At 36.4% G+C, this 13,479-nt stretch overlaps 1 protein-coding gene across 1 annotated transcript; it reads left to right on the forward strand.

The window, feature by feature from the left end:
- Positions 1-2,047: 2,047 nt before the first annotated feature.
- Smp_187350 (hypothetical protein) lies at positions 2,048-12,400 on the forward strand (the record flags this gene model as incomplete). The annotated part of the gene is made up of 6 exons (XM_018792582.1): positions 2,048-6,718; positions 9,103-9,261; positions 9,910-10,068; positions 10,488-10,575; positions 10,711-10,847; positions 11,981-12,400. 6 exons carry the CDS (start codon positions 2,048-2,050, stop codon positions 12,398-12,400), a joined length of 5,634 nt encoding a protein of 1,877 aa, XP_018644572.1.
- Between the last annotated feature and the right edge of the window lie 1,079 nt (positions 12,401-13,479).

Consider the following 13,479-nt stretch of genomic DNA (forward strand, 5'->3'; position numbering starts at 1 on the left):
TTTATTTTTTAAAAAAAATACTTAGTCACTTAAATCTGTATTTGAGCTGCTAAAAAGTTTTCACTATAACAGTGTATAAGTATGCACATAATGATTGATATGTGAGAATAGTCCTAAATTACACTAATCCTATTCTTGAGCTTATGAATCTTTGATGGTTCATAAGCAAACACGAAGTCGTACAAGATATAAACTATTATCTAAACCAGAAAATTCTAATTCTTTTAACAGTGTACTCGTCTCTGACTTTATCGATGGTCATAAAAACTATTATTATTACTTACCTTGTCAGCTTTAGCAATGATGATTATTTTCATCCTTATGTGACATCAGAAGTGTTATTTTTTCTTGTTGAATATTTTATTCTATATGTATAATTTTTTCTTTTCCGAACTGGGCTCTTAGACAGTTACAAATATATGTATATTGACCAGTTCTGTAAAATCATCATAGATTCCTGAATCTTTTCATATGCTTCAACTGAATAGTCTGTGTCATTTACATTTTCTACTTCCATAAGATGATTTCCGGGAAATATATTCATCTCTGAAATGTTGGAGTTAAACAGAGAGACTATCACCAATTTGTCTATAAAGGAACTAAATAAAACTGATGGTAATAATAACTTCCAGCATATATGTCATTACATTGTCAAATCAGATGACGATTCATTATACCCTCTTACACGATAGTTTGAGTTTGAATAAAAAGCTTTGTTAGACAGATATTCTAAAATTCAACCCCCTGACTAACAGAATGAAACAGCAATTGCAAGTCGAAAATAGTGTCTGTCACTAATAAGTAGACTTATGTTCCAGAACCTAGTGAAAGATGGACTTGTATAAAGCACATTATTAAGCTTAAAAAAGCGACTAATCGATTAAATATCATTACGTTCACAATACTTGGGAAAAGAAATAGCCAAGTTTTTAATGCTACTTGATAATTTATATTAACAGTAAATCAGAGTTACGATTGTACCATCTTTTCTGCTACACAATTGGTCCATCGATAATCTGAGTAACAAGCTGTAAAAAAACTGAATTATTTGGATGTAAAATTAAGCGCTTGCCTAATTCACATTCACATTTTCTTATATGATATTTACTAATTGCTTAGTTAATTATTAGGTATTTTTTTATGTATTAACTCATATGTCTGTTTAAAACTGTTAACTAATGCTAAACTTCTTTCTTTTCCTCTTTTTTCCTCCTTTTTTGCGTTGTGTCATTGTTGTCGTTGTGACTTTATTTAAATTACTATTATTATCATTACCAATATTATTATTGTAATGAAAATTACAATGATAATGAATTTCTATCATGATCATCTCATTATCACCATCATCATCATCATTATATTATTCATTGAAAATATCGAAATCATTTATCCCTGGTAATGATTGTTAACTATTTGATATCATGTCATTATGCATTACATAATCAATCCCCTGTTGCATCACTATGTTCCTGTTTTTTTGTTTTCATTCCTTTTATTTTTATGCTTCTTTGCTTGTTGACTATTTTTAATTTGTATCCCGCGTCTGTGTCGTCTCTTTCACCGCTTGCCTATCAATTCATTTGTCTGCTTATTTGCTTGCCTGTTTTGCTGCTTGTATGCATGCATTTATAAAATCGCTGGAATCCTCACTAAAATGTAATTAAATATTCTATATGTTAAGAATACACATTTTAGGAATTCTTCAGAATCACCGCTGAAGTCACTAGTTCAGCCTCTCCAACTTGTTCGTCTAGTTGACAGTACTACAATACCAGCCATTAGTTTATCACTAGTAAGATATCAATATCCTGATCCTACACCAAAAATTACTTCAGCTTCGTCATCAAAATATACACCACGGTATATTCTTCTTGAAACTGCTATTCAAAGAGGATGGATAGATAATGAACATGGTTTACTAAGAACACAATGTGGAAGAACTAGTACAGTTAATTTATTAGAAGCTGTAGAAAAAGCATTAATTGATCCTAGTCAATTACTTGTATGTGTTCAACATTATAATGAAGATGGTTTGAAAGAACATCCAATGTACGGTGACCAAGAAATACCTGTTTATTATAGTTTAGCAACTATACTTGATACAGCAACATTAATTATTCAAACAGAAACGACAGAACCTTTACATGACCACTGGCGATCAAATCTATTGAAACTACTAATTAAAACAGGAATACGTTCAACAAGTGTTTACGGTAGAATGAACGTCAGAATCGAAAAACGATTAAGCGAAAGTGATAAAGAAATCATTCGAAAAAATGTACTACATAAAAAAATAATATACAAAAATGATGATAACGGTAAAATTGGAAGGTATGAAACCAGCGAACACATCAAATTATCAGACAACAAAGTATGCATCAAAAACAATCACAGAAAAAATGAGACGTCGAATAAAAATACATGTATTCAAAGCAGTACGATGAAGGAACATATTCAAAAAGACATGACCAATAATGAAATATTGCTTAAAAAACAAAAAGAAACATCTAACAACCACAAAATAGATAAGAATATCGAAGAAGACGCACTTCCCAAAACACTAAAACGAAACATGGCCAAAGAAAGGTCGTTTAACAAAGAGGCAGATGAAATGCCTCATTACGGTGTATCTGGTGTAGATATGGACGATGTTGATGTGAAGAGGCGAGTGATGCAAACGAGTGAGGGTGTTTTGTCGTCGAGCAGAGATGGTGTTGTGATGGGTGTGGGTTCGACGAGTGTATCCGAGTTGTTGTCCGACATGACAGAGAGACGAGGTGTGGACAGTGGTTTGGATTCGGACATGCTGTCGTCAGATGGTGTTAGGTATGGAGAAGTGTCTGTTCTGCCTGAGAAGCGTGGACTTCAGTTGTGTGAGGCGATTGACATGGGTCTTGTTGACACAAAGTCTGGACTAGTTCGTGATCCGTCTAGTGGCGAGGTGTTGACGTTGTCACAGGCTGTGAACAGTGGTCTTATATCGGGTGAGCAGTCGTTGGTTCGCGATCCTAGTTCCGGACGTCTCGAGAGTCTTGGTAGAATGATGTTGACAGGTTTGTTGGCGCCTGCAGGTTTGATTGCTCTGGCGATGAAGTCGACGTCCTCGAGACCAGGAGATGTGGTGTGTCAGTCGACGAGTGCTTCGGAGCCAGTTGTAGATGTTGGTGTGGGAAGGTTGTCTGAGGTTGGATCTGTCGTTGGTACGGGTGATTCATTGTGTGTGGATGGGATTGGTGCAAGTGTGGTCGACATGAAGAGCGATCAACTGGAGTCGGCGACTCGTCCATCCGACTTGATGATGACAGATGTGAGAGTGATTGAACGTGGTGAGATGAGTTTCGATCGTGACGTGACCCCAGTGCATAGAGGCGGTGATGAATCTGAGGGTGTTGTGTCATCAGAGACAATTTCTGATTACGGTGTATCTGGTGTGGATATGGACGATGTTGATGTGAAGAGGCGAGTGATGCAAACGAGTGAGGGTGTTTTGTCGTCGAGCAGAGATGGTGTTGTGATGGGTGTGGGTTCGACGAGTGTATCCGAGTTGTTGTCCGACATGACAGAGAGACGAGGTGTGGACAGTGGTTTGGATTCGGACATGCTGTCGTCAGATGGTGTTAGGTATGGAGAAGTGTCTGTTCTGCCTGAGAAGCGTGGACTTCAGTTGTGTGAGGCGATTGACATGGGTCTTGTTGACACAAAGTCTGGACTAGTTCGTGATCCGTCTAGTGGCGAGGTGTTGACGTTGTCACAGGCTGTGAACAGTGGTCTTATATCGGGTGAGCAGTCGTTGGTTCGCGATCCTAGTTCCGGACGTCTCGAGAGTCTTGGTAGAATGATGTTGACAGGTTTGTTGGCGCCTGCAGGTTTGATTGCTCTGGCGATGAAGTCGACGTCCTCGAGACCAGGAGATGTGGTGTGTCAGTCGACGAGTGCTTCGGAGCCAGTTGTAGATGTTGGTGTGGGAAGGTTGTCTGAGGTTGGATCTGTCGTTGGTACGGGTGATTCATTGTGTGTGGATGGGATTGGTGCAAGTGTGGTCGACATGAAGAGCGATCAACTGGAGTCGGCGACTCGTCCATCCGACTTGATGATGACAGATGTGAGAGTGATTGAACGTGGTGAGATGAGTTTCGATCGTGACGTGACCCCAGTGCATAGAGGCGGTGATGAATCTGAGGGTGTTGTGTCATCAGAGACAATTTCTGATTACGGTGTATCTGGTGTGGATATGGACGATGTTGATGTGAAGAGGCGAGTGATGCAAACGAGTGAGGGTGTTTTGTCGTCGAGCAGAGATGGTGTTGTGATGGGTGTGGGTTCGACGAGTGTATCCGAGTTGTTGTCCGACATGACAGAGAGACGAGGTGTGGACAGTGGTTTGGATTCGGACATGCTGTCGTCAGATGGTGTTAGGTATGGAGAAGTGTCTGTTCTGCCTGAGAAGCGTGGACTTCAGTTGTGTGAGGCGATTGACATGGGTCTTGTTGACACAAAGTCTGGACTAGTTCGTGATCCGTCTAGTGGCGAGGTGTTGACGTTGTCACAGGCTGTGAACAGTGGTCTTATATCGGGTGAGCAGTCGTTGGTTCGCGATCCTAGTTCCGGACGTCTCGAGAGTCTTGGTAGAATGATGTTGACAGGTTTGTTGGCGCCTGCAGGTTTGATTGCTCTGGCGATGAAGTCGACGTCCTCGAGACCAGGAGATGTGGTGTGTCAGTCGACGAGTGCTTCGGAGCCAGTTGTAGATGTTGGTGTGGGAAGGTTGTCTGAGGTTGGATCTGTCGTTGGTACGGGTGATTCATTGTGTGTGGATGGGATTGGTGCAAGTGTGGTCGACATGAAGAGCGATCAACTGGAGTCGGCGACTCGTCCATCCGACTTGATGATGACAGATGTGAGAGTGATTGAACGTGGTGAGATGAGTTTCGATCGTGACGTGACCCCAGTGCATAGAGGCGGTGATGAATCTGAGGGTGTTGTGTCATCAGAGACAATTTCTGATTACGGTGTATCTGGTGTGGATATGGACGATGTTGATGTGAAGAGGCGAGTGATGCAAACGAGTGAGGGTGTTTTGTCGTCGAGCAGAGATGGTGTTGTGATGGGTGTGGGTTCGACGAGTGTATCCGAGTTGTTGTCCGACATGACAGAGAGACGAGATGTGGACAGTGGTTTGGATTCGGACATGCTGTCGTCAGATGGTGTTAGGTATGGAGAAGTGTCTGTTCTGCCTGAGAAGCGTGGACTTCAGTTGTGTGAGGCGATTGACATGGGTCTTGTTGACACAAAGTCTGGACTAGTTCGTGATCCGTCTAGTGGCGAGGTGTTGACGTTGTCACAGGCTGTGAACAGTGGTCTTATATCGGGTGAGCAGTCGTTGGTTCGCGATCCTAGTTCCGGACGTCTCGAGAGTCTTGGTAGAATGATGTTGACAGGTTTGTTGGCGCCTGCAGGTTTGATTGCTCTGGCGATGAAGTCGACGTCCTCGAGACCAGGAGATGTGGTGTGTCAGTCGACGAGTGCTTCGGAGCCAGTTGTAGATGTTGGTGTGGGAAGGTTGTCTGAGGTTGGATCTGTCGTTGGTACGGGTGATTCATTGTGTGTGGATGGGATTGGTGCAAGTGTGGTCGACATGAAGAGCGATCAACTGGAGTCGGCGACTCGTCCATCCGACTTGATGATGACAGATGTGAGAGTGATTGAACGTGGTGAGATGAGTTTCGATCGTGACGTGACCCCAGTGCATAGAGGCGGTGATGAATCTGAGGGTGTTGTGTCATCAGAGACAATTTCTGATTACGGTGTATCTGGTGTGGATATGGACGATGTTGATGTGAAGAGGCGAGTGATGCAAACGAGTGAGGGTGTTTTGTCGTCGAGCAGAGATGGTGTTGTGATGGGTGTGGGTTCGACGAGTGTATCCGAGTTGTTGTCCGACATGACAGAGAGACGAGGTGTGGACAGTGGTTTGGATTCGGACATGCTGTCGTCAGATGGTGTTAGGTATGGAGAAGTGTCTGTTCTGCCTGAGAAGCGTGGACTTCAGTTGTGTGAGGCGATTGACATGGGTCTTGTTGACACAAAGTCTGGACTAGTTCGTGATCCGTCTAGTGGCGAGGTGTTGACGTTGTCACAGGCTGTGAACAGTGGTCTTATATCGGGTGAGCAGTCGTTGGTTCGCGATCCTAGTTCCGGACGTCTCGAGAGTCTTGGTAGAATGATGTTGACAGGTTTGTTGGCGCCTGCAGGTTTGATTGCTCTGGCGATGAAGTCGACGTCCTCGAGACCAGGAGATGTGGTGTGTCAGTCGACGAGTGCTTCGGAGCCAGTTGTAGATGTTGGTGTGGGAAGGTTGTCTGAGGTTGGATCTGTCGTTGGTACGGGTGATTCATTGTGTGTGGATGGGATTGGTGCAAGTGTGGTCGACATGAAGAGCGATCAACTGGAGTCGGCGACTCGTCCATCCGACTTGATGATGACAGATGTGAGAGTGATTGAACGTGGTGAGATGAGTTTCGATCGTGACGTGACCCCAGTGCATAGAGGCGGTGATGAATCTGAGGGTGTTGTGTCATCAGAGACAATTTCTGATTACGGTGTATCTGGTGTGGATATGGACAATATTGATTTTTCTGTTTCTCCGCTCTTGTCGCTTTCTGGTTTTTCACGTCCTGCATTTGTTACTAATCGTTGTTGGCGTATGTTTGATGAATTTGTAAGTTTTTATTTACTGTTTATATTTTTTCTCTCGTGTTCAATTTGTTTTTTATATTGTTTGTGAATTACTTGTTGTATTTCATCGTTTCATCTATGGTTTCCTTCTTGGATATCACTTTTCTTTTGTTTTACTCCTGCGCGTATTCTGTCATTTTCTTCGCTGTTCTTTTCCATTATATTTTTGTTTGCTAATTTGTTTTAATATTTGCTACTTGTCTTTCTCGCTCTCATTATTATTTTTCATATTTGTTTAACATGGTTTTACGTGCTAATTTGTTGGATCGTTTTGTGCTTATAAATCTTCAGTTTTATTAGGCTTCGTTTTAACCCTTTTACTTCGTGTTAGTTAAGCATGTATAAGAGTATTTTGTGCTTGATTTGTGATTTCCATCGAAGCTGAATATATTTATGATTATATCATACTGCTTGTTTGTTTACTTTATATGTATTATTTTGTAATCATCTTCATTCTCGTAATCAAGCTCTTGAATTCAAGTCTGAAATAAATATCATTGTTGATGTCCTAAAATATGAAGTAAAACGGTTTTCTAATCCATTTTTTGAAGTGCTTCTCTGGTTAACTGTGGTTTGTGACGAAAACTGTTTTTTTTGTATCCAAATATCTTTTTTTTAATATGAGTGATTTAGAAACCACTCGTAACGCTTTGTGACCCTTGTTTACAGTGAAGAAAGATTTTCATTGACTCCGAATTATTCAGTTTTCTTATCTTATTATTGAAGTTTTAGTTAATAGTTTATAGAGAGTGTAAAAATTTACTAATCAGTACTTGAGTCCCGTGGTATGAATGACTTACAACGTCCTAATAAATCAAAGCACTTTGTATTCATTAATATCTAACCTTCATTAAGTGACAAAAATTCTATTTTTTTTCATATCCATTACATGGTTCACCCTTAATTATTTGCTGACTGGCGTATATGATTGCGTGAGTTAAACTTTCAACATGGAAGCTAACAATACTGATGAATCATTCATATTTGAATTGACTTATATAGTCTTACAATCAATCACTCAGTTCTTGGTGACACGAAGATACTTGTTTCCATGATTGGTATTCCTCTTCTTTAAAATTTATCATTCTGGATTTCGATTTTACAATTTTAATATTTAACCCTTTTTGCATTCTGGTCCTAATTATTTTTCGAGTACTGCCCTAATACTAATTCATTTAATTAGTACATCATGGTATTTCCGTTCATGAGGACTGATGAATCCATGTTATTCATAACTTGTGTACATCGTTTGCCTGCTGGTGGTGGTTATACCGCTTTACTTATCTGAAAAACTATTTGCGATTCCTTGTATCTTTTGTGAAGGCAATAACATGACTCGAATAATACATAACTAAACACAATCGGGGATTTTCAGTAAAAAAAAATATTAAAATCTCAGCATAAATTCACTGTAATCCACGTTTTAATCTCAGTGATGCGATTGTTATTGTCCGATTAGTTTTACCTACCGCTTTTGTTGATGATTTGAAAGTTCAATTCATTTTTGAACTCTACTTGATAGTTATTGGTACTAATGGATTTCCGGAGGCACATATATTACTTATTACCCTTTTTGATGAATTACATGTTTTTTGTAGACTTCATAACCTCTTTTACAGAAAACAGTTTTAGAAAAATAATGGTCTTTAAAAATCAAGTAGCACTGAGAAATCGGTGATGACCTTCAAACAAATAAATATCCTAATGTGAATAAAATGTACCAGCAGTTCAACCTAGTTAGCAACTGGTTAGAAAGTCTAGAAGTGAATAATATTGGTTTTTGACTTTACTATTATATTTCTGAACTTGCATTACAAAGATTATAATTTGTTTGAGTGCTTAAATAATTTCTGGCAAAACCCTGTCTACTTCACAAATATAAACATAACAAGAACGATAGTATTTTCAGAATACTGTGGACTCATTGTATTACGTCTCTTTCTCTTTAGAAACAGTCTGTTGGTAATGATTTAAGAAATTTCATGTCATGATTTAGTAGTTGTTAATTTCAATTGGGTGACATTTTTTAAATGCACATATCGATTACATAACCATTCGTGAAAGTATCCAGGATACAACTTTTTGTCTCATTTGATAGTTGTTCGTCTTTATTTAGCTACCTAAAGTCTATATTTCATCATAAATAATTTATTTTCCGTTGCTATATATAAACCCTCTTTTCTATATACTACGAGTATCATTATAAGTAACATTGAAATTATATTATCATACTAAACACTTATCAGCTTTGAATTTGTCATCATTTAAACAAAAATATTTTCTTCATTGTTTTGTTATACGGAACATAATGAAATTGGTTCAATTACAACATATAAATAATTCTCAATGAAAACTAAACATCTATAGTCTGCCGAATCAGAGACTACAAGAAAGCTTATATCTCAACTTTCCACTGCCTTGGATAAAGAAGTTTCATGGATAACTGGTTTAGAACTAAAACTTTTACAAATGGGGAATTTGACTTTAGACGATAATTTAAACCGCCACCTCCTGGATGATCACCAAGTAAGTTTGTACAAATTCTTATACAACTATCATTTTCTGCTATGCGTACAGTTGCTCACACGTCCTCAACAATAAAAAAAACTACTAGGTTATGCAGTTTTTTGATTCACAGCTAACTTAGAAATGGTTCTTCTTATTAACTGATATCAGTTGAAGAACCACTAAAAAATGGCAAACAAAGGGAAATATCAAAAGTAATTATTTGTACTGATTTCTAATCTGCTCTTACATTTAATTATTGTACATTTTAATTCTACTGGCTTTGTAAATTTTTAAAATCAAATGACAAGATATGCTTGAAAATGTGAAGTAACTGCTCGCAATCAAATATAATCTCACTCATGAGATAAGCTGACTCCTGAGTTACAGAACCGTTTTCGTATTTTTAGTTGGGTTTATGTCCTTATTTGTTTATTACTTTATATCAACAGTCTCGCTTATTTGTTGACTGAGTGATTTACCACAAAGGATAACCATCAGAGTATGCAACATTTGAGTAAATAACAACACGTAATTCTTAATGTATTTGTATTTGATACACATCACTTTGTATCAAGTAACTGACAGCTTTACATGTGTGATCTTTGTGATAACAATAACCATTATTTATTAATTATAAACTATATATACATATGTTTATTATTACAGGAAATTTTAGATAAAATTCGTACTCGTCAATCTTCAAGTAGATCTGTATTATTTCAAGCTGAACAAGCTATCGAAACTTCACGACATACTAAGCAACCAGAATCTATTTGGAAACAATTAGAGGTAAAATGTCAAGAATTGCGAACACATTTAGAAGATGTAAGTTGAATTTATTATTTCAGTAGATTTTGAATGATATTCTGAGTCAAGATCAGTTTTTAGAAAGCTATGTTTGTCCATGATCAGTAACACTCTAGACGTCTATTATTTATAAACGCGGGTTTGAATCTCACGGATATTACCAGTTCCTTCAAGATTGTAGATGCGATTTGAAAACAATTACCAGCTGGACCAAGCTTTTCTACTTATTGGATCCAATCATCTTAGCCAGAACTTATAGAGCATGTGATATTGAGTCATATGGTGTAGGGTCCACACTTCAATTTGATCTATAAAATTCAACTAACACAATGGTTTAAATAACTATGACATTAGTTACTATTCTATGAGTAAACAGTGTAATAAACTATTGTCCAATTTTAATGTGTATTTTTTTTCTTGTTTCTTCTCATTTCAAGCTACAAACTGAAGCTGAGGGTCGAGTTCGAATTTTACTTCATAGTTTAGATTCATTGGAACACCTTACTTATAAATTACAAAGTCTTCGTAGTCTATTAGAAAACCTAGATTCTGTTTTAATTGTTAACACACCATCCGTAAATACTACTACTACTACTACTGCTACAACTACAACTGGAGAAAATCAATTGTCGAATAAACTAAATGCAATTAATCATCCAGATGAAATAGATTCATGTATTTTACGAATAAAAGCAGCTTTAAGTGAATCAAATTCATCCCATAATAATGTTATTAGTACATTGCCAAGTGTAAAACAAAAATTCATCGCATCTGTTAATCGTTACGCCGATAGTAAGGTAAGTAGAATGTTAATTAATAAATAAAATTATTTAAAAATTCCACTTTAGTTGTGAATGGGTAGGCGGTTGAATGGTCAAAGCACTTGATATATGCCAAACATATCTTCCCATTTATCATTTCTCTAATCAAAAGCAAATTACGTAATTTAGTTAGGGAAATAATAAATTAGTCACAAAAAATGTAGGATTCGAATAAAATATGCATCAGTCCAGGTTGATATAGTTTGTATAATAACAACATGAGAAGATTAACAAGACAAAAAGCTAAAATATGAAATTAATAATATCAATTTTAGTACAAACAACCTAATAAGTTTTGATTGAAGTTAATACTTTAATTCAATGGATATCAAGTCAGTGGTCTAAAGATTAGGCGCTAGCCACGAAGCCCGAAGATCTCAGATTCGATATCTAATAAGATTATGGATGAGCATTGCCGAGAAATCGCACACTAGAATGTAACAAATGTCCAACACTTGCTGATTCTTCACTGACTACTGTCTAATTAAAGTCAGTCCGCTATGTAAATTTACAATAAAAAGTAGGATTTAAAAATAAACAAATAAGTCGTATGAAATGATAACAAAGCACAAAATTTACAATAAGATAAACTATGAATTTATCTACACCATACAATCCGATTTCAAGTCATATTATAGTGAACAGAACACTGGTTGGGGGACAATCGAATGTCTTTAGACACAAATTACAGACTATCTTACTAAATTCTGATAACCATACAGTCAACAGTTAATTTGCAAAATAACAATCAATTATCTCAATCTTAACTGTTCCTTATGTAAATATCAGTCTGTCTTCTCTGATTTCATTATTCATGCATTTTCCTACCAATTGCGCATCATTTCAGTTCTTTCCTTATCGGTCTTCTGCCAAAATACATTCTATGTCTGACCATCACCATATACTACTTATGTGGATATAAGTAGACCACACCACAATATTATTTTAATATAAAATCTGTGTTTTATAGTTATTAATCATGTAATCCATAAGTAAGAAATAGATACAATGTAATTTATTCATCAATACTACAGTATAAACTTCATCTTTTATTAACTCTTTAACTTTTCATTATTGTTTTCTCTATTATTTTTTTCTTTTAACAATAGAAAACATATAATATCAAATTGAATCATTTCACTGGTTTAGATTGTAAACAATATGAAGATAAAATTCAAAGAAACAATAAAGAATTAGAAGATAGAATAGAGTATACAGTAAAAGAAGCAAATAATCGTCTTGTACATTTAATTGGTCGTTTAGAAAGTCAATCAACATATCTTACAGAGATTAATATTATGTATAAACAATATGAAAAACATTTATCTGAATTCATTGATCAGCTGGATAAAACTAAATTACAATTAGGTACAATTCAAAAAAGTCTTCTTCGACCTGATGAATTAAATACATTAACAGTGAATAAAATTAAAAAGATTAGTCAAGAACAATTAAATAAATTATATACATTACATGGTGATCTAAACAAAATTGAAAATGATTTGAAAGTAAGATTAATAAATTTATAAGTCAGTCATTTTACATAGTAGTAAATTTATTTAACTTTCAGTAAATTAATTATTAAAAACACGAAGGGATCTCTTTTCAACGAATTTATTATCAAGCTGTACAATCGTATATATATATATATATATATATATATATATATATATATATATATATATGAAAATTACCACAAAAACCCACTTCTGATAATGATTATATGCTCAATAGGGACTGGCTCCATGAGGTATTTCTTGGAGTTCTAGTAAGAAGCAGTAGTCAGTGGAGTTAAATCAGGTCTGTTGGGAGATATCAAATCGCTGAAGACAATTGGTGAATGGTTGCTCAATTTCGTGGATTGGTGGAAGTTAGACATTAACACTGTTAGATGCCGGCCGGCTCAGTGGTCTAATGGTTAAATGCTCGCGCGCGAGACTGATAGGTTCGGGCGGGATCGTGGATGCACACTGCTGAGGAATCCCACAATAGGACGAAACGGCCGTCCAGTGCTTTCAGGTTTTCCATGTTGGTCTAGCTTCAATTGATTCATGATCCCAACTATATAAAATATATGAAAATGTTTTGTTAAAGTACCAATTCCTTGAGGAAATGTGAACACGAATAACAAAGATGACGTAATGGAAAGATTATAATACTAGATTACGTAATACGAGTAATAACAATAGATTTAGTGAATATAATAAGATGAATAAAAGGGATAATATGTTTTTGTTACAATTATTGAAGGTCATAGAGGTGTAAAAATAAATAAGGTGATACGATGAGTATTCATGAATGAAATAATGAGAATGTATGACATAAGTAATAATAATAATAATAGTTACGGTCATGGTAACGATAACGATAAGACGTACTTCTTTTGTACGCACAGTTCTGGTTTAAGCTCATGGATGGTAAGAGCTTCGGCTTTTTTTAAGAGTTGGATACGAAGAAATCTAGGTAGATTTGAACGAATCATATAAACAACCTTAAAATCAGACTGTGGATCCGTAGAATGATTACAGTCGATTAATTGTTCAAGTATAGAACTCCTAACTGCTTTCCTTTCACCCTTGTAGAACCAAACTGGGATATGTTCTCGTAT

This window comes from Schistosoma mansoni (assembly GCF_000237925.1).
Source record: "Schistosoma mansoni, WGS project CABG00000000 data, supercontig 0246, strain Puerto Rico, whole genome shotgun sequence".
In the NCBI taxonomy this organism is placed as follows: Eukaryota; Metazoa; Platyhelminthes; class Trematoda; order Strigeidida; family Schistosomatidae; genus Schistosoma; species Schistosoma mansoni.